The 23,060-nt window shown below is 43.8% G+C and overlaps 1 protein-coding gene across 1 annotated transcript; it reads left to right on the top strand.

The window, feature by feature from the left end:
• Nucleotides 1–21,113, top strand: SERINC3 (serine incorporator 3). The gene is made up of 10 exons (XM_077252789.1): nt 1–208; nt 2,796–2,957; nt 6,524–6,717; nt 7,736–7,815; nt 10,943–11,080; nt 11,166–11,335; nt 11,941–12,031; nt 14,817–15,000; nt 17,725–17,946; nt 19,602–21,113. The coding sequence occupies exons 1-10, from the start codon at nt 170–172 to the stop codon at nt 19,738–19,740; spliced, it is 1,419 nt and encodes a 472-aa protein (XP_077108904.1). The 5' UTR covers nt 1–169; the 3' UTR covers nt 19,741–21,113.
• The last annotated feature ends 1,947 nt before the right edge of the window (nt 21,114–23,060 follow it).

The raw sequence follows: 23,060 nt of genomic DNA, 5'->3' as shown, positions 1-23,060 counted from the left end.
GAGTGCAGTGCAGTACGCATGCGCACACCTTGTAAGCTTGTAGGAGGAGTTCTGCGGATGAGGTGACGTCATTACGCAGAGAGGCGCAGTGTCTGGGAAGGAAAAGGAGACGGGCGGTGCTGTGCTGGTATAAACAAAGGATTTGTGGTCGCCGGAGCCGCTGATTATCATGGGGGGCGTCCTCGGCATCTGCTCTATCGCCAGTTGGGTAAGGAGACGGTTGTCAGTGACTTGTTCCATGGTGGGCTGTTGCTTCACTTCAGCACCCAGCTGGGGGGGATGTTTAGTTCTGTAACAGCTGGTGAGTTCCATGTCTGTGACCACTGCTGGGGCTCAGCAGGTGGGCAGCCTCCCTGTATGGGGGGTGGTCTTTTGTATTTGGGCCCCGTCTTTACATTCCAAGGGGCCACACTGACTGAATCTGTCACCCACACTCCCTGGGGGATAGAGTTCCCAAGTGTCACTGCTCTTACAGTAAAGAATCGTCTCTAAAACCATTTTCCATGTAGATGTAAGGTTTGACAGTACTTGCTGGGAGTTGTAGTTCAGTTACAGCTATAGACCACTGTAAAGGGAACCTGTCACCCCCCCCCAGGCGTTTGTACCTAAGAGAGCCACGTTGTGCAGCAGTAATGCTGCATTCTGACAAGGTGGCTCTTTTAGTTCTTGGTGCTGTAACCGCACAAATAATCTATTTTGAAATTTGTCCCTCATACCTTGAAATCGTCCTGGGGGCAGGTGTTTCCCCCCTAATCCAGACGCACCACAGCCGTCACTCATGGCTTCTTGGCGCCGCCTCCTCAGCATTATTCAATTGTCCCTGCGCTGTCATCTGAGGCCTTGGGCATGCGCAGCTAGCGCTGCCCGTCCACTGACATCACTTGATGCCTTGATTACTGCGCCTGTGTGGTAGCGCTGCCCGAGATCCCGCCCCGCAGTCTATTCTGATTTATTCACACTGCGGGGCTGGGAATCTTGGGCATGTGCAGTATTTATCTGCGGCTCTCCCTCAGCCTTCCTCATACTGTGTAGCGTCAGAGGAATCTAAAGATATCTGATGATTCCTCTGACGCTGCACAGTATGAGGAGGGAGATGAGGGAGAGCCGCAGATAAATACTGCACATGCCCAAGATTCCCAGCCCCGCAGTGTGAATAAATCAGAATAGACTGCGGGGCGGGATCTCGGGCAGCGCTACCACACAGGCGCAGTAATCAAGGCATCAAGTCATGTCAGTGGACGGGCCGCGCTACCTGCGCATGCCCAAGGCCTCAGATGACAGCGCAGGCACTGGGACAATTGAATATTGCTGAGGAGGCGGTGCCAAGAATCCATGAGTGACTGCTGTGGTGCGTCTGGATTAGGGGGGAAACGCCTGCCCCCAGGACTATTTCAAGGTATGAGGGACAAATTTCAAAATAGATTATTTGTGCGGTTACAGCACCAAGAACTAAAAGAGCCACCTTGTCAGAATGCAGCATTACTGCTGCACAAGGTGGCTCTCTTAGGTACAAACGCCTGGGGGAGGGGAGGGGGTGAAAGGTTCCCTTTAATATTCTGTGCGGTGGAATACATTTATTCCCTTTGTAGGGGGAACACTCCTGGGCAGATGTGGGCATAGGTTCACATTAAGCCAGGCCTGACAGCAGTATAACAGAGTTTAGCAAGCACTGGTCTAAAATAATAAAATCAGATGGTACTTACCCTCCCCCTATCCAGAACTGTTGCTGGATGGTGTTTCCATTACAACTATAGCCTGCTGAGCGATTGGCTGCAGCGGTGGTTTGCTTTGTAGTTGTGATGTCGCCGCTAGAGTACGAGACCTGATGCTGAAACTGCGAAAGGTTTAGTAGCATCTGATTCTACTACTTTAATCGAGTGGTGGCTGTTAAAAAGCCCCTTTAAATCTTACTCTGCCACCTCTTGTGGTCATTCTAGCTGTGTTATTAGAGTTGGTGAACTGATTGGCAGAACCCGGTCCGCCAGCCCCTCTGTGACCGCAGGACAGGAGCCCTGAGAGCTGATTCCTTCCTCCCAGCATCTCCCACGCTTCTTTTGATTAACCGGTCTGACAGGCACGTGATTTTGCACCAGGCTGTCTAATCAAAGGAAGGGCTGTGGATGACAAGAGGTATGGGGCGCTGCTCGGGTCTCCTGTCCTGTGGTCACAGATGACTCCCATGTATGATGGCCCTGGGTCCTGCAAGACAATTTGCACCAATTCTATTAATCACTCGATTATAGCACATCGTAACTTATAAAAGGGACCTAGAAGACCTCCAGATGCTTATGTAAATGAAGACTCCAATGTCTTCTCCTTGTGTCCAGACCCCCAAAGTGCCCTGCACAATAGTTGCTCACCTCCAGTCCTTTGACAGCAGTATCTTTAGGGAAATGTGCTATCGAGTGACGTTGCTCTTTGCAGCTGATCGCTGCCCCCTTGTAAATAGGCTACAATACACTAATGGAGAAACTTCCTAGTAAATAGTTTTGCAAGTGGTGATGCCCCTCATCTGATGTGGTGTCACTCCGTAATCACATTGGTCTTCTGCTTCATGTGCCCCAAAGGGAGTTGGAGTGTTACCCTAGATGCAAGGTGACAAATCCCTTTAATAAATGACAGCGGGTAGGTGGGCTCCTCGCAGACTTTGACGGGTGGTCAGGAGCCTTGCGATGGATGTTGTGGGGGCGAGAGCATCTGTTCTGTATCGTGCATTCTCGTGTGACTTGCCTCCTGTGCTCTCATGTGAGCCTCAGCTGATCGCTCTGACCCCATTAATCCTTATTTCTTTTCAGATTCCGTGTCTGTGCAGCGGTGCCACGTGTGTCCTATGTCGCTGCTGCCCCAGCTCCGGAAACTCCACCGTGACCCGTCTCCTGTATGCATTCCTCATGTTTCTGGGGACGCTGCTTTGCATTGTAATGCTAAGTCCAGGAATATCGGACAAGCTGAGTGGAGTAAGTGTTTGGTGCCCTTACCATTACCTTCCTGCAATGATGTATAAATGGGCTCTACCACTAATAACAGGGATGGTATGTGTAATGAAGGGGGAAGTACAAACACATTGGCTTGGGGAGAAGGGGCCTGTGCATGGCACTTGTTCCCCTCTATGGCATCCAGTTGCCTGTATCAGTAAAGTGTACCTGCACCTGTAAGATGACACTTGCCATATGACTCTAATACAGTCACAGTGATCTGATAATGGAGTGGACAATCTCCTACTAGAAAATATAAACTAATGTCTATGCCTGCAAAAGGAGAGCATACACTCAGTTTTAAAGATGCCCTTCCATGAACCTTTTTTTTCCTTTTTAAACATATACATGTAGTGTAATGTACTGTGTATTCATCTTAGAATGTTAGACTCGGAAGGGACCTCCAAGGTGATCATGTCCGACCCCCTGCTCGATGCAGGATTCGCTAAACCATCTCGGACAGATGGACAGACACTCGCATGAAATATTGCCATTGAATCCAGTGTGTTATGTCAGCGTTCAGCTTGTAGCTCTATTGCTATTGGAGAACTACAACTGCTAGCATACCCTGACTGCTCATGCACTTGAGACATGCTGGAAATTGTAGTTTTGAAGCGGCTAGTGAACCACAGGTAGAGGAATACTGCCCTTATGTCTTTGTTTGTGAGGCTCCATCGGGTATTGTCTAGAACCTGGGTATAGAGGAGTAGAAGAATGTGATGAGCTCATTGTGCCACTATTGTCACTGTCTATAATCTACAGTGATGCCACCTGATTACAGGGTAGTACCCAGCACTCTACATATCTGTGCCATGAGGAACCTCTTACTGTGATGTGTAGGAGCTATCAGGGTTTTATGAAGTCAGCCATTACAAACATAATAGATATGTCAGTAACAGCACCTAGCACAACATATCTGAAGGCTTTCGTTCACTCTTCTGAATTTCGCTGCTTGCTGATAGTTAATATTGTGGACTAAAGCTTTGAACAGACTCCGTTCTTCTCACATGTTGGAAATTGAGAACCCGTCAGCACAATTTTGTAATCTAATGGCACTGTTAAAAAGATTAAATTGATACCTTTTGGTGACGAAATCTGTTTTGTGCTATGCTAATTAGATTTTGGTGCACATGGGGCTGGTCTGTGCACTGGGTCTTCTCCTCCCTGACTGTGTCCCTGCCCCTCCGCCTGCCTCCGGTCTGTGACTGACCGGTCACTGCTCTTTCTATAACCTGCATCCTTTATTGGAAATCTCGCACCGTCATTGCCTTGGGCGGCAGATGCTTAGGTTGAGTTCTCAGCCAGGCTGCATTGGGATGGCGGAGCTAGATGTTAGAGGATGCTGATCACTGAAAAAGCGGTCATTCATGAACGGTAGGAGAAGACCCAGTGCACAGTCTGGCCCTGGCGCTAGGAACTAATTAGTGCAACACTGGTAAAATCAATAGCAGTCATTTGCTTAGGTTGAGTTCTCAGCCAGGCTGCATTGGGATGGCGGAGCTAGATGTTAGTGGTTAGTGGTCCAGTGGTTGAGTTGGGAAGTTGCTGGTAAAATCAATAGCAGTCATTTGCTTAGGTTGAGTTCTCAGCCAGGCTGCATTGGGATGGCGGAGCTAGATGTTAGAGGATGCTGATCACTGAAAAAGCGGTCATTCATGAACGGTAGGAGAAGACCCAGTGCACAGTCTGGCCCTGGCGCTAGGAACTAATTAGTGCAACACATTAAATGCTGATTATAGAAAAACGATCTCTCTCTCCTGTACTGGTAGTTTGCTACAATGTATCAGAGCAGGTAAAGTGGATTGTGCAGCGTGCTTCCAATTGTTGGGTTATTGTAGGGCGCTGCGGCATCAAGACTAGATTATATGAAAGCACAGTGCAATCCTGGGATTCACATCTTTGTGAATTTGGTGCACCTTACCCCACCATCACCGTCATAAGACTGGTGCATACAATACCAGCCTTAATGAACCAACCCCAAAAGAATCATTTAGATGGCTGTTAATTCCATTCGTCTTCTAGCTGTGTGTTTTATTTTTTTGGTTTTTTTTATGCAGATTTGACTTTCATTTTTATTTTTAATACATTTTATACATTTTTATTCAGTACAAAAACACTGATTCTGTTCCTAAAAGCACAATGGGTTTTTTTGGGGGGTTTTTTTTCAGGCACATTTATATGGGAACAAATGCATGAAAAACGCAGTTGAACAATGTCTTTAATCAAACATTTGCACGGGTTTTCATGAATTCACATCCACTTTGCTTGATCTTCATATTTTCCACAAGAAAAAAAAAAATACAGCGCAAATGCTGTGCGGGAACACCACCTCAAGGGTTTCTGGTTACTCTCTTCTAGAAAAGGCTCCACTTCGGTCCAGTGGTTGAGTTGGGAAGTTGCTGGTAAAATCAATAGCAGTCATTTGTGCTGAGCCGCACAACCCAGGCAACATTAATGGAGCTCGGCCCATATTGTGCATGTATTAATAAGTCATCCTGCACGATGGAAGCTCCCACTTCCTGCGTCCTCTGATATAAGTCTCCGGGTACTTTCTCTCTAATGCTGGCCTGCCATAAAGTCACAACCTACTAGCTGAACCCTCTGCCGTTGTCCTGTCCCATCCTGCAATTCTGTTCCCAGAGGGTTTGTGACTGTATCGCCTTACTCTACTATAACAAAGGCAAATGGTCCATCGGACAGTAATGGCCCAACTTTCACCATCCCAAAAATGTTCATAAAGCCACTGTTTGTTTATCAGGAGACTGTCATTGGAGGACTAGTAAACCTGCTGCCATTCCTTATTCATGAGCTCTGTATAACTCCTCCCCCACCACTGATTGGCAGCTTTCTGTGGACACTGTGCATAGGCAGAAAGCTGTCAACCAGTGGTGGGGGCGGAGTTATATAGAGCTCTGCATTCAGAGAAGTGATACATCTGCAGCAGAGAAAACAGTGATTGTATCAAAATGACAGCAAGCAGCGCAATATGACACATCTCAGGAATCAGGGTCTCTGTCTACATCATGCTGCTCTCAGATGGGAGCGAATACCTGGTGACAGATTCCCATTGATGGCATCACATATGCACACTAGGAGATGAATTTATAGAGATATCATCACAAAGTGAAAAGTGGAGCTAACTCTTACTATATACACTGCAGTCGTCAAGTCAGAGGGGGGGTTAATATTTAACCCAGTGTATTTAGCTTTATAAAGACTTTATTGGTGTTTTAGGAAATGATTTGATTGTTTTCTAGTCATGTCTATGGGGGGAAAACTTCTTTCTGTAGCAGTCAGACTGGTTTCTATGTCCCGTATTGTAGCCATTCCTATGTGTGAAAATTTTCCGCTTCTCATACCTTTTAAAATACAGTACTTGCAAATCAGGAAAGCCCAGGTAAGTCTGCAATGCTGGCATATTTATCTCCCAGAAACAGAACAAAAAAAAAATGTGCTAAATGACATTCTCATTGCTAGGATTGTGACTGTAGGATGTTGGCTATATGTGCACCTGTAGTCACAGCCTGCTAATATCCTGTGCTCCGCAGATCCCAGGGTTTTGTGAAGGAGGATTTGACACTGCGCTCCCCCACCTGAAAGGACTCGTGAACTGCAATGTACTGGTTGGATACAAGGCCGTCTACCGGGTCAGCTTTGCCATGTCCATGTTCTTCCTGGTCTTCTCCTTGCTGATGATCGGAGTAAAGACGAGCAAAGACCCCCGAGCTGCTATACACAATGGGTAACATGGAATTGGTTGGGGGTAAAGTTCAGCTGATAACACAAAGTAACTTCTGCCCCAAAGTAGAATTGTGATAGCATAGGTGTTGTGTCCTACCCTTAAAGGTTAACCCCCTCCCTCTTCACCCCAAAAACCCTTTCTTCTAACTCCTGCCTTTGAGCAGGGTCCGGTATTGCAGCTCAGCTTCATTCACTTGAATGCTGTAATACCAATATTAACCAGTTTGACAATAGTGGCGCCGTTTATTAGAGAGAGGGAAGGGGGGGGGGGGGGAGTAGCTGTTTTCTTATACTTGTATGTTAACCCCTTTTAAACTGATATTGTCAAAGCAATGTAAATGCACGGCTTCTGGTTCGGGGCTTTAATTTAGCACCATGGATAAGTTATGACATGGGATTCAAGCTGATGTTTTCCTAAAGTCGAATAGGTTAGATTAGTGACTCAGACACACCCGTGGCACTTTGAAGAAGCGGTTAATTGCCACTTCTGTCTTATCCTTCACTATCCACATAGAACACAATGAGCACCATGAACTGAATAGAGGCGTCTATTGCCAATGGTCGTATACAGGACCTGACAATGACTTTATCATCGGGCCCTAACAAATCATGATTAGCTCTACCAGTAATGCGGCTCTTATGGGTGCTCCAGTTACAGTGGAAAAAATGCACATTAAAGGAACGTGTGTTAGGGTATAATGTATATAAAATCAAAACATCAGTGTTAGACTCGTACATATATAATAGTACCATTCAAAGGGGGATAATAAAATAGAAGACCTCCACTGGAATTTTTTTTTTTAAATATATATATTTATTTATTTAAACATCCAAAAATCTGATTTGTCTCACATAAAACAAAGCCTGAGTCATGTGAATGGAGCAATGTTTGCATCCATACATAGATATGGTGGACATGCGACTATATTACTGATTATCGGGACAGATGTGCACATGCTAGGAGGACACTCTTTAGCTGCTTCTATACACAGCTTACCTTTTTCTTTTCTGTCCTATAGGTTCTGGTTCTTTAAGATATTGGCCATTGTGGGGATTATGGTGGGCGCTTTCTACATTCCAGAAGGAGCTTTCACCAGAGGTAAATGTGATGGCGTCCTCATCCGTATCCATTATGAATCAGGAGAGTGCACTCTGTTTTCTTTATTAGCATTTTAAATGTCTATAGTTATTGACGTCTTCTATCCGGGATTGCAGTACATTACTAAGGTTGTGCTGAGTTACAGCCTGCAATATACTTAAGAAATGCATTCAAAATTCAACACAATTTAAAGCTGAAATTTCAAAGCATTTCCTACTTTTCCAATTTTTGCATGGATTTTGCGGTGGTGATTTGCAAGTGTCCCTATAACGTCAGACAAGGAAAGTGTGAAGACTGTGGGGAGTATAATTTCATGCCAATTGACTGTCGTGTCCAGTCTGAGATTGAAGCAGTTAAGCAGCTTTGGCTATAAAGATTCCCCTCCCCCCTACCACCAGATGAAAATAAGCTGTAATTTTCGAAGGGGTTATGGAGTTATCGTACATCTTATGTGTGCCGGTTACATTTTTGAGATCTCGGGAACTGGCCAAAAGCTTGTTGGAGTCTCGATCTGTTCTAGCACTCGGGATGGGGAGATATGTAAAAACGGCTAATAAAAGCCAGGTAGTGAAGAGGTGTTTGGTGTCCAAGCGTAACGGGGGCCCAGCTGGATTCAATGGCGCCAGAAGTTATGATCCATCATAGGTTTTGGAGTTTCTGCTACCAGCCTGAGGGGATAGAAACTAGTATCCTCCCAGGAGAAGGTAAAGGAAGTGGCGGACCAAGGGTTAATTGCTTATATTAGACCTAAGGGAGGTCACGCCGTGTATCGTGTTGGAAGAAACTGGAAATCGCTGGCACCACACACTTCCCATGTGGCTGCCAGCACCAACGCCTACCAACTGGTAACTGGCTTTTGTATTATATACTTATTACTGCCACCTGTATTTACATATCTGACGATTGTATATGTATAACCATCGTGTATTGTTTAGTGTGCCCTTCAGGCAATTAAATATCTAATTTAACTTTGGGTTGCTCTTTTATCTCGATCCACAAATCCATACTTTGAGTTCTCCATTTAACATCATTTGCTACCGTGACTTGTTTTAGGCTCAATATAATCCCGATAAAGGACTGGGTTTATATCTAACGAGAAACTGGTGACAGTCCTACCAGACTGGCAAGGCTCTGTGTCATTGGTGCTGGTTAAAGGGGCCTCTCAATGTGGCAGTGTTGTGGTCGCATAGGCAACCCCCTCACTCCCCATGTGGACAGCGAGTGGCACAGTTTTTTATACAGACAATCTGACATTACATATCCCCAAGGGGGTGTGGAACATCATGTTGGTGACAGTGTGGAGACCTTACCACGTGACACCCAGCCCCCCCATCCCCTTCCTGATGTATTTGTGACATCAGGTGGGGCTGCGAGTTGTGGTTCTTCACAGAAAGCTATTTGTACTGCTGCATTAGAGCTTTGCTAACACAACCAGCAGAATTGTGAATGCAGCTCAGGAGTATAATGCATTAATGTAAATTAGTTTCAGTCAATCACTAGTAATGTGTGTACACAATGACTCCACCAGCATGATAGTGAGTGCCGCTCTGGAGTATAATACAGGATGTAACTCAGGATCAGTACAGGATAAGTAATGTATGTACACAGTGACTGCACCAGCAGAATAGTGAGTGCAGCTCTGGAGTATAATGCAGGATGTAACTCTGGATCCGAACAAATGTGAAATTTTTCTCAAAGGTGAACAAATCCATTAAAGCTATGTAAACTGAGCCTACATATTCCATTGCGCTAAACTTTTTTAAGCTGCCGACTAAAATTAGGGGTCCTTTTTGTTTGTTTTTTTTCTTTCCCCATTCATGGCCTGCGGATAAGTAGTGCGGTTTCTGGAGAAAAAGCTATGTAGTCATATGACATATGACCTGGCAATTTTTTTGGTGTGTATCAGTGGACAAACCGATCCATACATGTCATGCACACTGGGGCCATGTGACCTGTGTTTGGCGTCACGCAGTAGTGCAGTCACTCCTGTATGACTCGGTACATTCCTGGAAATGTCACTTCTCACTTTTGGCCCATGGAGCTGTACAGCTTGCAGCTAAGCTCATAGTATTTCATATAGAGGTCATTTAAAACATAACTTTTAATTTCCTAATGGACTAAAATTCCAAAAAAGAACTAAACAAACAATTAATACCATGCTGTTTTATATGCTAATACTTATTACTGCGGTGTGCTGAACACGCTAGAGCACTTTTTCAGCAGTTGGCACCTTGCATAAATGCTCACTGCATGAATAATAAACCTCGCCAAGGTTCACACATTAATTCAATCCAAATGTAGTGCATTATAGGACAACTCATTAGTTAAACACACTGCCAGTATCACCATAGACAAAAAAAAAGGTCCACTATTCCCAATGTAATCAGAAAAGACCAAAGGGAAAGCATAATCAATCTTAATAGAATCAATCCAATATTTATATGCTTATTGCCCAGGTGTATTCAGTAATAAAGGAACGATCTCACCCGTCTTTGTTCCTTCCTTAGCTGAAATGGTTAAAATGGTCCACAGGTGTCCATACGTTCAGGGGTAATGTATGGATGATGTGAGGCCTCCCCCTGAATGTATGGACACCTGTGGACCATTTCAGCTAAGGAAGGAACAAGGACGGGTGAGATCGTACCTTTATTACTGTATACACCTGGGCAATAAGCATATAAATATTGGATTGATTCTATTAAGATTGATTATGCTTTCCCTTTGGTCTTTTCTGATTACATTGGGAATAGTGGACCTGTTGGTTTTTTTTTTTTTTGTCTATGGTGATACTAGCAGTGTGTTTAACTAATGAGTTGTCCTATAATGCGAGGTTCATTATTCATGCAGTGAGCATTTATGCAAGGTGCCAACTGCTGAAAAAGTGCTCTAGCGTGTTCAGCACACTGCAGTAATCAGTATTGGCATATAAAACTGCGTGGTATTAATTGTTTGTTTAGTTCTTTTTTGGAATTTTAGTCATTAGGAAATTAAGTTATGTTTTAAATGACCCCTTAACACTTTTTACCTTGCTGTATAAACCTTTTTGAGTGATTGGTAAAAACTTTCTAGTCTTGTTTATATATTTCATAAAGAGGGATTATCATAGTGTTCCTTCCTGTCATTTCAGCATGGTTCTGGATCGGCGCTTTGGGGGCCGCCAGCTTCATCGCCATCCAGTTAGTTCTGCTTGTTGACTTTGCCCATTCTGTGAATGAGTCGTGGGTGGAGCGCATGGAGGAAGGCAATTCCAAATGCTGGTATGCAGGTAAGGTGACCCTTCTAAAGCTTGGACGGAGTCATTTGTATGGCCGGTCCTGATCTAACGATTGCCATTGTTTTGTCTCCTCCAGTGCTGCTGACAGTGACCAGCCTGCTCTACATCTTGTCCCTCACCGCCGTCGTCCTCTTCTATGTCTTCTACACCATACCCAGCGGCTGCACTGAAAACAAGTTCTTTATCAGTTTCAACATGATCTTGTGTCTGATAGTATCCGTCATCTCCATTCTTCCTAGAGTACAGGTACAGGATATGTCTTGTGAGCTCTTCTAGCAGATAATGGCGCTTGATGAGAAGCACGAAGCGGTACAGGACAGATGGGCTGGGTTTGTTTTTGTGTAGGAAGCACTTCCGCTGTGTGCCATTTTGGCTGTATAGAACTTTCTAGTTGAGTGAAATCAGTTTACTGTGATTTTCACCCAAAAAAAAAAAAGCCAAATTTTAAGAGTCTTAAGTGATTGTGACAAATGGACCAATTATAATGGATAGAAAACTGAATCAAAGTGCCCACAGTGGGCCCATGAGCATCAGACTCGGACCATGGAGCAATGGAAGGAGGTGGTCTGATCTGATGAATTACATTGTGTGGACGGACAGATGCGTCTGCTTCACTTAAACTGGTGAAAGGATGGTACCAGGATGTCCTATGGGAAGAAAACAAGGCGTCGGAGACAATGTGATGCTCTGGGCTACATGTTATTGGGCTTTCTTGTATGGCTGATGGGTGTACAGGATGTATATCATTACAGCACATAGTTGCTTTGATACCCAACCGTGATGACGTCCCTGCCTTTTTAATCATGTGGACATGTTCCTAAAGACATATATATTCTTTCTTCATATTGCAGGAATATCAGCCACGATCAGGCCTCCTTCAGTCCTCCATGATTACATTGTATACCTTGTATCTGACCTGGTCGGCGATGTCCAACGAGCCAGGTGAGTGCAATTCTTTGCATTGTCCAGCAGTTTATAGGATTATCTTGGGGACAATGTTTCTCTTGTGGTAGGAGCTTTTCCTATTTTTGATTTCGCATAGATTTAAATCTACACAATGGCCCTATGACAACACTGGAAAAACTGGAAATGGGGCTGTCATGGGGACATAGTTTCTGAAACTCAGGCACAAGGTTTGGTAATTAAAGCTTTACATTTTTTCAAATTTATTTTATTTTTTCATGTCATCCCTTCTTGATCTCTTAAAACTGTCCACTTTTTGGGGACTTGTTTTATTAAATGCTTGTAATTAGGGATAAAAATGTTTGGTTTTTTTTACATAAAAAAAAATAAAAAAATAAAATGTAAAAGCTATCCCACCACATCAGTGACCCTATTTGGGACGGTCCTAACCTCTAATATTAAGGCTGCGGTCACACTATCAGTATTTGGTCAGTATTTCACATCAGTATTTGTAAGCCAAAACCTGGAGTGGGTAAAAAATACAGACTTGGTGACGTGTTTCTATTATAGCTTTCCCCTCTGTTTGTTCCACTCCTGGTTTTGGCTTACAAATACTGATGTAACATACTGACCACATACTGATAGTGTGACCGTAGACTAAAACTTTATCATATGTCAAATGACATACATGTAAATAAGGGCCGAACAGGACAGAGGCCCTGACAATTGGACACCCAGTCATGGAGCTATATAAACGACATATGGTAAGGTTATAGAACCTTAGGACCGTCCTGAGTAGGGTCACCTTGATGAGGTGGGATGGCTTTTAATTAGTGTTTTGATTTATTAAAAAAAAAAAAAAAAAAACCCAGTGGTAAGTACCCTATGTTATTTTCATGCACCGTTGCTATTTATTTACTTACTGATGGGTATTTGCTTATTTTGTTTTTCTTAGATTGTCTGTTTAGTGGCCAGTGTGAACATGCACTTACACCTTGCATCCATACCAACTTATATTACAGTTCATTACTTTTGTTTTTGCTGCGGAAGGAGTTAAAGGGAACCTGTCACCCGTCACACCCCCCCCCCCCAGGCGTTTGTAACTAAAAGAGCCACCTTGTGCTGCACTAATGCTGCATTCTGACAAGGTGGCTCTCTTAAGGTACCTTCACACGAAACGACTTTGTAACGATATCGCTAGCGATCCGTGACGTTGCAGCGTCCTCGCTAGCGATATCGTTTAGTTTGACACGCAGCAGCGATCAGGATCCTGCTGTGATGTCGCTGGTCGCTGAATAAAGTCCAGAACTTTATTTGGTCGTCCGATCGCCGTGTATCGTTGTGTTTGAAAGCAAAAGCAACGATACCAGCGATGTTTTACACTGGTAACCAGGGTAAACATCGGGTTACCAAGTGCAGGGCCGCGCTTAGTAACCCGATGTTTACCCTGGTTACCAGCGTAAAAGTAAAAAAAACAAACAGTACATACTCACCTGCGCGTCCCCCAGCGTCTGCTTCCTGACATTACTGAGCGCCGGCCCTAAAGTGAAAGTGAAAGCACAGCGGTGACGTCACCGCTCTGCTGTTAGGGCCGGAGCTCAGTCAGTGTCAGGAAGCGGACGCCGGGGGACGCGCAGGTGAGTATGTACTGTTTTTGTTTTTTTTACTTTTACACTGGTAACCAGGGTAAACATCGGGTTACTAAGCGCGGCCCTGCGCTTAGCAACCCGATGTTTACCCTGGTTACCCGGGGACCTCGGCATCGTTGGTCGCTGGAGAGCGGTCTGTGTGACAGCTCCCCAGCGATCAAACAGCGACGCTGCAGCGATCGACATCGTTGTCGCTATCGCTGCAGCGTCGCTTCGTGTGAAGGTACCTTTAGTTCGGGTCCCTGGCACTGCTGCAATAATCGCTTTTGAAGTTTCCCTCATACCTGTGAAATCGCCAGGGGGGCAGGTCTTTCCCCCCCCTAATCCAGATGCCTCCCAGCCGTCCATCATGGCCTCTGTGCGCTGGGCGCCGCCTCCTCTTCCTTCATTAGCGTCCCCGGCACCTGCACTGTTGTTTTTTTATGGGCATGTGCAGTTGCGCTGCTCTTCGAACTTACAGCGCAGGCGTCGGGGATGCTACAGAAGGAAGAGGAGGCGGCGCCCGGCGTACAGAGGCTATGATTGACGCCTGGATTAGGGGGGAAAAGACCTGCCTCCGGGACGATTTCATAGGTATGAGGGACAAACTTCAAAAGCGATTATTGCAGCAGTGCCAGGGACCCGAACTAAAAGAGCCACCTTGTCAGAATGCAGCATTAGGGCAGCACAAAGTGGCTTTTAGTTACAAATGCCTGGGGGGAGTGATAGGTTCCCTTTAACTGAGAATCCGTCAGTCAGCCCATTATGACGGTCTGACAGGAAGATGTACCATTTCTATTTGTCATTTCTCTCTGCTGATGTATGATCACAGACCACATTAAAGTTGAATGTGCAAAGAACAAAGAGCCTGTACAATCCAAACGATGCAACATTTTTAATGAGACTACGAATATGATTTTTAGTCCCAAGTACATGCTTTTAAGTAATAAAAAATAAATATGTCCATGAAGATGACCAACCCCTTTAATGGTAATGGTCATGAAGTGATTTTTCTAAAAGTGATGATCTTTCCTCTGATCAAGACAGCCAGCTATCAGACAGATTCACTTTTGGGGTAAAGCATCATGGTATTGCTGTTCTTTCTCTGGTTTCATATCGTTTATATTTGTACGTGAGGAGTGATTGTTCAGCCATGTAATTGAACTTTACTTAATTCTAATGCTTTCTTCTCCCAGATCGTACTTGTAACCCAAGCCTGATAAGCCTCCTGAACAAAATCGCTTCTCCAACATTGAGCCCCGTCAATGTATCGTCCTTGCCACTGACTCCCACCCCTGAGACACCCAGGTCCCTACAATGGTGGGACACGCAGAGCATCATCGGTCTCATCATGTTTGTGTTGTGTCTCCTTTATTCCAGGTGGGAACAAGCCGTAGTGTACATTACACATATTCGGGCTCATTGCACCGATGTTTTATTCATAACATAAGAGAACTTTTGCCTGTTTTCATATTTGCACTGGAGCCGCAGCTTTAGAAGGCAGTATTATAGTAGTTATATTCTTGTACATAGAGGCAGTATTATAGTGGTTATATTCTTGTACATAGGGGCAGTATTATGGTAGTTATATTCTTGTACATAGGGGGCAGTATTGTAGTAGTTATATTCTTGTACATAGGGGCAGTATTATGGTAGTTATATTCTTGTATATAGTGGGGAGTATTATAGTAGTTATATTCTTGTACATAGGGGCAGTATTATAGTAGTTATATTCTTGTGCATAGGGGCAGTATTATGGTAGTTATAGTCTTGTATATAGTGGGGAGTATTATAGTAGTTATATTTTACATAGGGGGCAGTATTAGAGTAGTTATATTCTTGTACATAGGGAGCAGTATTATAGTAGCTATATTCTTGTGTATATAGTGGGCATTAATATAGTAGTTATATTCCTGCTCATAGGGGGTCAGTATTATAGTAGTTATATGGGGCAGGAGCAGTTGTATAGTAGTTATATTCCTGTACATGGGGGGGCAGTATTATAGTAGTTATGTTCTTGTACATAGAATCTAACTACTAGAATTCTGCCCCCTATGTGCAGGAATAGAACTACTCTAATACTGACCCCTATATAATAGACTATAACCACTATAATACTGCCCCTATATAATAGCATCTAACTACTATAATCCTGCCCCCTAATATATGGGGGCAGTATTATAGTAGTTATATTCTTGTATATATGGGCAGTATTATAGTGGTTATATTCTTGTACATAGATGGCAGTTTTATAAAACAACTACTATAATACTGTTCCCTATGCAGAAGGATAAACTACTATAATCATTATATTATTGTACATTGAGGGTAGTATTATAGTAGTTACCGTATATACTCGAGTATAAGCCGACCTGAGTATAAGCTGACCCCCCCCCCTAATTTTGCAACAAAAAACTGGGAAAACTTATTGACTCGAGTATAAGCCTAGGGTGGAAAATGCAGCAGCTACCGGTAAATGTCAAAAATAAAAATAGATACCAATAAAAGTAAAATTAATTGAGACATCAGTAGGTTAAGTGTTTTTGAATATCCATATTGAATCAGGAGCCCCATATAATGCTCCATGCAGTTCTTTATGGCCCCATAGATGCTCCATGCAGTTCTTTATGGCCCCATAAATGCCCCATATAATGCTCCATGCAGTTATGGCCCTATAGATGCTCCATATAATGCTCCATGCAGTTATGGCCCCATAGATGCTCCATGCAGTTATGGCCCCATAGATGCCCCATATAATGCTCCATGCAGTTCTTTATGGCCCCATATAATGCTCCATGCAGTTCTTTATGGCCCCATAGATGCCCCATATAATGCTCCATGCAGTTCTTTATGGCCCCATAGATGCCCCATATAATGCTCCATGCAGTTCTTTATGGCCCCATATAATGCTCCATGCAGTTCTTTATGGCCCCATAGATGCCCCATATAATGCTCCATGCAGTTCTTTATGGCCCCATAGATGCCCCATATAATGCTCTATGCAGTTATGGCCCCATAGATGCCCCATATAATGCTCCATGCAGTTCTTTATGGCCCCATAGATGCCCCATATAATGCTCTATGCAGTTATGGCCCCATAGATGCCCCATATAATGCTCCATGCAGTTCTTTATGGCCCCATAGATGCCCCATATAATGCTCTATGCAGTTATGGCCCCATAGATGCCCCATATAATGCTCCATGCAGTTCTTTATGGCCCCATAGATGCCCCATATAATGCTCCATGCAGTTCTTTATGGCCCCATAGATGCCCCATATAATGCTCCATGCAGTTCTTTATGGCCCCATAGACGCTCCATATAGCATTGTGCCACATGTAGTGCTGCTGCTGCACTAAAAAAAAAAAAAAAAAAAGACATACCTTTCGTCGCTGCTCCTCAGCGTCCTGTCTCTCTGCACTGACTGTTCAGGCAGAGGGCGGCGCGCACAGTAAAACATCATCGCGCCCTCTGACCTGAACAGTCAGTGCCCAGGACGCGGAAGACGGAGCGGCGGTGGGAAGGTGAATATGAAATACCTGCTCCGGCGCGGTCCCTGGCTCCTTCTCCCGGACAGATGGTCTCCAGGCCATGACGGCGGCTTCTTCCTCTGTCAGCGGTCACTGGTACTGCTCATTACAAGAATGAATAATATTCATTACTTTAATGAGCGGTACCACGTGACTGCTGAACAGAGGAAGAACTGCGGCACTCGAAGACCATAGGACAGGCAGGGACAGCGCCAGGAGCAGGTGAGTATGCGACAGTCCTCTCTCCCCCCTCACCCGCCGCCGACCATGACTCGAGAATAAGCCGAGAGGGGCACTTTCAGCTCAAAAATTTGGGCTGAAAATCTCGGCTTATACTCGAGTATATATGGTATATTCTTCATCTACACGGTGAGCAGTATTATAGCAGTTGTATTTCACATGGGGGCAGTATTATAGTTTTTTTTTCATTTGTTTTTAGAGTTGGCTAGTATTGGACATGTACCAGGAATAAGCACAGCACAGTCACTTCCCTACCCCCACTCTGTATTTCACAAGTGTAATTTAGAGTATTTTATGTAACCGCATTTTCTCTGCCCGGTCATGTACTCTGCAGTATTCGCAACTCCACCAGCAGCCAAGTAAAGAAGCTGACCCTTTCTGGCCAGGACACTGCTATGCTGGATGATGGCACAGGGAACGGTGATGTTGAGGACGGCGCGGTTCGGCGTGTTGTGGATAATGAGAAGGACGGTGTCCAGTACAGTTATTGCTTCTTCCACTTGATGTTGTGCCTTGCTTCCCTCTATGTAATGATGACCCTTACCAACTGGTTCAGGTGAGACTTTGGATATTTGTGTCACTGTGGGTTACAGATTAGGTTAATGTCACAAATTCTGAATCTAGGTATCGCTGTAATTTTCTAAGATACAGCCCATTGATGGTTGCAGTGACATCTTCACCATGTGCTTGTCACAGAATGGCTTTGTAGATTGTACCATATATATGTTGTAGCTTTTTTTCTTTAAGGGGTTAATTTATAGTCTTCATGCAAACCCATATCACAACTCATCTACTAAAGAGCACTCTAGACTTTACATATCACAGGCCAACAAAAAACAACTTTTTTTATGTTTCTTTGATGAAAATAGGCAAATATTACTAATTTTGGGTCGAGAAACTCAAATATACCCACAGAATTGTTTAATTAGCTCTCGTTTTTTAGATACACGCCATGGAAGTATGTGCTGTAGGTAGCGAGAAGAATTCATTACAAGAGTATAAATTGCACAGTACAGTACACATATTTAGTATCGCCGCGTCCGTAACGACCCAACCTATAAAACTGTCCCACTAGTTAACCCCTTCAGTAAACACCGTAAGAAAAAAAAAAAAAAAACGAGGCAAAAAACAACGCTTTATTACCATACCGCCGAACAAAAAGTGGAATAACACGCGATCAAAAAGATGGATATAAATAACCATGGTACCGCTGAAAACGTCATCTTGTCCCGCAAAAAACAAGCCGCCATACAGCATCATCAGCAAAAAAATAAAAAAGTTATAGTCCTCAGAATAAAGCGATGCCAAAATAATTATTTTTTCTATAAAATAGTTTTTATCGTATAAAAGCGCCAAAACATTAAAAAATGATATAAATGAGGTATCGCTGTAATCGTACTGACCCGACGAATAAAACTGCTTTATCAATTTTACCAAACGCAGAACGGTATAAAGAAATTCATGAATAGCTGGTTTTTGGTTATTCTGCCTCACAAAAAACGGAATAAAAAGTGATAAAAAATGGTCACGTGTCCGAAAATGTTACCAATAAAAACGTCAACTCGTCCCGCAAAAAACAAGACCTCACATGACTCTGTGGACCAAAATGTGGAAAAATTATAGGTCTCAAAATGCCACGTATATAAGTGCCACGTATTTAAGTGCCACGTATAAGTGCCACGTATTTAAGTGCCACGTATAAGCAAAGTAATGATGGTAAGCAGTCTTCACAAGTGGAGTAATTGGTCTTCTTTGGTTGGCAAATGTCACATAACCACACACGTAACAAAAATTGTTAACAATATTTGCACATTTACGAGGCATTTTCAAAGTGTAAATTCTCTCCACAAAATTACTGCAACAAGAGAAAGAGACTTCAATTAGTACAAACTATGCAGACACAATTTATAAAATGGCTGACATTGGTTCAACAGGTCTGTAATCAGGTTTACCAATACACATTTGTTGAAAATTCAAAATTTCCCTATTTTCCTGCATAATAATCTTAAATGACCTGTATCTCAGCAACAAGAGCTAATAATGATTTTTAAGTAACATATTCGTTTTTAGGATGCTAAAATTATTACAAACCAGCTATTTTCATTTCAGAAACATTTTCACTGTTGGCCAGTGAATCGGTCGTGCACAGGTTTTATTTATTTTGCTATGATAAAAGCAGGTGAAATCTGTAAATGTTTCCTTGAATTACAGCCCCGATGCCAACTTGAACACCATAACAAGCAAGTGGCCTGCCGTCTGGGTGAAGATGGGATCCAGCTGGTTCTGTCTGCTCCTCTATACCTGGACACTCATCGGTCCCTGTGTCTTTCCTGACAGAGACTTCAGTTAGATGCCTCGGATCGCCGCCTTTTTTTTGGTAAAATCTCCAAAGTTCTGCTTGGACAATTTGCATAAGCCATTTTCCTTAAAATGCTTTTCCTCACGGATCCTTTTAATTTGAAGCTTTATAATGTGTATTTTGCTGCTTTTATCTGCTTCATCAGCGTTGATGCTGTTATTTTTGTTTTTTGTTTTTTTTTTTTAAATTGAACGGTTAAATTAACGTTCATGTCAGTAATATATCTGAAATTTTCTATATAAAGATAAATATATGTATTCTGATTTTTATGTTCAGATTTTCTTTATATTCAGTATTTGATAGATTTATTTGATGTGATGCAGAGCATCGCAGCCCCTTCTGTCACTGTACATGTCCATCTGCCGTGTCTTATGCTAGGCTAAGGCTATGTGCACACGTTCCGGATTTTTCGTGTTTTTTGGGGGGGTTTTTCAGCGGGAAAAAATGCTTAAACGCATACCATCATTTTTAATGCATTCTGCAATTTTTGTGCACATGATGTTTTTTTTTTTTTTTTCCACGAAAAAAACGCATTGCGGTAAACGCAGTATGTTCATTAATTTTGCGGATTTTTTGCGGTTTTTTTTCCAGTTTTGTTCAGGAAAATTCTGCAGAAAATCCTGACGTGTGCACATAGCCTAACGCCTATTGAGCCAAGTACTAGAGATGGTTCCATAGATAGCCATCTATTGGGGCCATATAGTTATTGTAAATTGGAAGCAAGTGTTTCTGCTAGGATATATCTATGGTTTTGGTATGATATATATGGTCCCTGTGACATCCATACATTTGACTGCCGCCATAAGTCTGTCTTACAATAGCAGATGCCTCCTCCACTCTACTGAACAAACAATGGATCATCGGGGTTGTATAGGGCCATGGGGTATTGTGGCTGAATCCCTCACTATGGGGTGATTCACAAGGACATATCTAAATATTTATTTATTTTTTTTACATTTTTCACCATCCTCCCAACATGCAAATAGTTCCCTCCTTAGTCCCAGAAGAAACATCCACCTTTCCAGAAGGCACATGGTCTGGCGCAGTGATTAGCAGTTGAAGGGAATGATTAGCAGTTGAAGGGAACTTCTTTTGCCAGTTTAAATAAGTTTACTATTCATGCTGCCTAATTTCAGATATGGGTTTAAAGTGTACCTATCGTCTACACAGCGGAGAAAGCTTGGCCGACCTGAGAATCAAGCCTGATAACAAAGAATAGGTGACATTGCTGACCTATGTATGGGGCTGAATTATAGGGTGGGCGGCCGCCTCCGTTGTGTCTAGATTATCTCCTGCACTTAGATTTGCACTGTAATGTATACACTGTTTAATAAAGGATTTAATAAAATTACCCTTTTACTCAACTTGTGTCAATTTTATAAGACTATAAAGGGAAGGTCACAAAATACACTACTGTTCAAAAGTTTAGGGTCACCCAGACAATTTTGTGTGTTCCATGAAAACTCATACTTTTATTAATCAAGTGAATTGAAAATCTAGTCCAAGCATTGATTTAAGGTTCGAAAAAAAATTAATTTTTTTTTTAAATTTTCTCCTTCAAACTTTGCTTTCCTCAAAGAATGCTCCCTTTGCAGCAATTACAGCATTGCAGACCTTTGGCATTCTAGCAGTTAATTTGCTGAGGTAATCTGGAGATATTTCACCCCATGCTTCCAGAAGCCCCTCCCACAAGTTGGTTTGGCTTGATGGGCACTCTTTGCGTACCATACGGTCAAGCTGCTCCCACAACAGCTCAATGGGGTTGAGATTTCGTGACTGCGCTGGCCACTGCATTACAGATAGAATACCAGCTGCCTGCTTCTTCCCTAAATAGTTCTTGCATAATTTGGAGGTGTGCTTTGGTCCTTGTCCTGTTGTAGGATGAAATTGGCTCCAATCAAGCGCTGTCCACAGGGTATGGCATTGCAAAATGGAGTGATAGCCTTCCTTATTCAAAATCTTTTACCTTGTACAAATCTCCCACTTTACCAGCACCAAAGCAACCCCAGACCATCACATTACCTCCACCATGCTTGACAGATGGCATCAGGCACTCTTCCGGCATCTTTTCAGTAGTTCTACGTCTTACAAATGTTCTTCTGTGTGATCCAAACACCTCAAACTTGGATTTTTCTGTCCATAACACTTTTTCCATTACGTCCCTCAGGACAGCACCATGGAGGACGTCCTTCCTTGACCTATAGTGGGACAGGATCATAGAGAGGTTAAAAGGACCCTCCCACCTCCACCCTCCAGTTTTTTTTTTGTTTTTTTTTTTCCTGTCCCTACAGGGACGGTTGTATGAGAGGTTGCTCCTAGAGCGAAGATATCCTGTGGATTCTCTTCCCCCTGTCAAGTGGTCCGTGGCCGACACCTCACTGGGTAGAGGTCCCTCAGCTATCAGTGCTGTACCAGATGGACTCAGAGTTCGGGGATCTCAGCCTTCCCTTTTCCCGGTCAGACAGACCATGGCCGACTCCTCTTTGAGAGGTTTCTCAGCCATCAGCCTGTGTAATGGGCTTAGGGGGATCGGGCGGCAGGTCCAATCCTTCCCCCTGTCAAGTAGCCCAGGGTGGAAACTCCCCGGTGGGGAGTCCCTCAGCCCCAGGGACCAGTCGAGCGGACGGGCTCCTGGGTAGAGCCGCTTCCTCCCAGTGGGGGGCTCTCTGCTCGGACGCTGACCGGCAAAACACCGCTTCTTCCGAAAGTCGTGTGGTGGAGAAGGCCGTTGCGCTCCCAGTGACGTCAGAGAGGAGCGCCGGCACATTTGATCGGCGTGCGTTCCACAATGGAACACGGAAGGGGGCACAGGCAGTAATGCAGCATTTCTGAATGGACGCCGCTTCCTTTCACGGTAGGCTCTCGGCGTTACCAGCTCCCCCTGTCTTCTAGCAGGTATGGAGCCAGCACAGGTGAGTGCTTGGTTTAATGTTGCATCGATGGCCGGGGCCTCTGGGCTGACTCTAGTCTCAGGCCTTTGTGCCAAAGCTGTACCTGGAACCCATTTGCAGCTAGGCCTTGGACCTCTAGGCTATGGTGGGGCCATATGTCCAGGCTACATCTCATGACTGGACTTTAGTTAGTTGCAGGTCTTGTCTGCACAGAGCCTTATGATCGGGCTTCAGAGTAACTTTGGAAGCATGCTTTCCATTTTCTGGTTCAATAAGCAAGTGTTTCACTTTTCTTTGCAACTTAACTACTCCGGAATACCCGGATATTAACTGGGAAACAGAAACCTGTGAAACCCATAAAGGCAACAGGTTTCTGCTACTAACCAAGAAAAATTATCTTTCACAATTGGTGCAGAATCC

The sequence above is a fragment of the Ranitomeya variabilis genome, chromosome 4 (genome assembly GCF_051348905.1).
Source record: "Ranitomeya variabilis isolate aRanVar5 chromosome 4, aRanVar5.hap1, whole genome shotgun sequence".
NCBI classification, from domain to species: Eukaryota; Metazoa; Chordata; class Amphibia; order Anura; family Dendrobatidae; genus Ranitomeya; species Ranitomeya variabilis.
This window is presented reverse-complemented; position numbering and strand designations above follow the sequence as displayed.

Excerpts from the sequence above, each read along its gene's own strand:
- SERINC3 (XM_077252789.1), top strand. The coding sequence starts at position 170 with ATGGGGGGCGTCCTCGGCATCTGCTCTATCGCCAGTTGG. Across the intron at positions 2,958-6,523 it reads TATCGGACAAGCTGAGTGGA|ATCCCAGGGTTTTGTGAAGG; the intron begins GTAAGTGTTTGG and ends TGTGCTCCGCAG. Across the intron at positions 11,336-11,940 it reads CCATTCTTCCTAGAGTACAG|GAATATCAGCCACGATCAGG; the intron begins GTACAGGATATG and ends TTCATATTGCAG.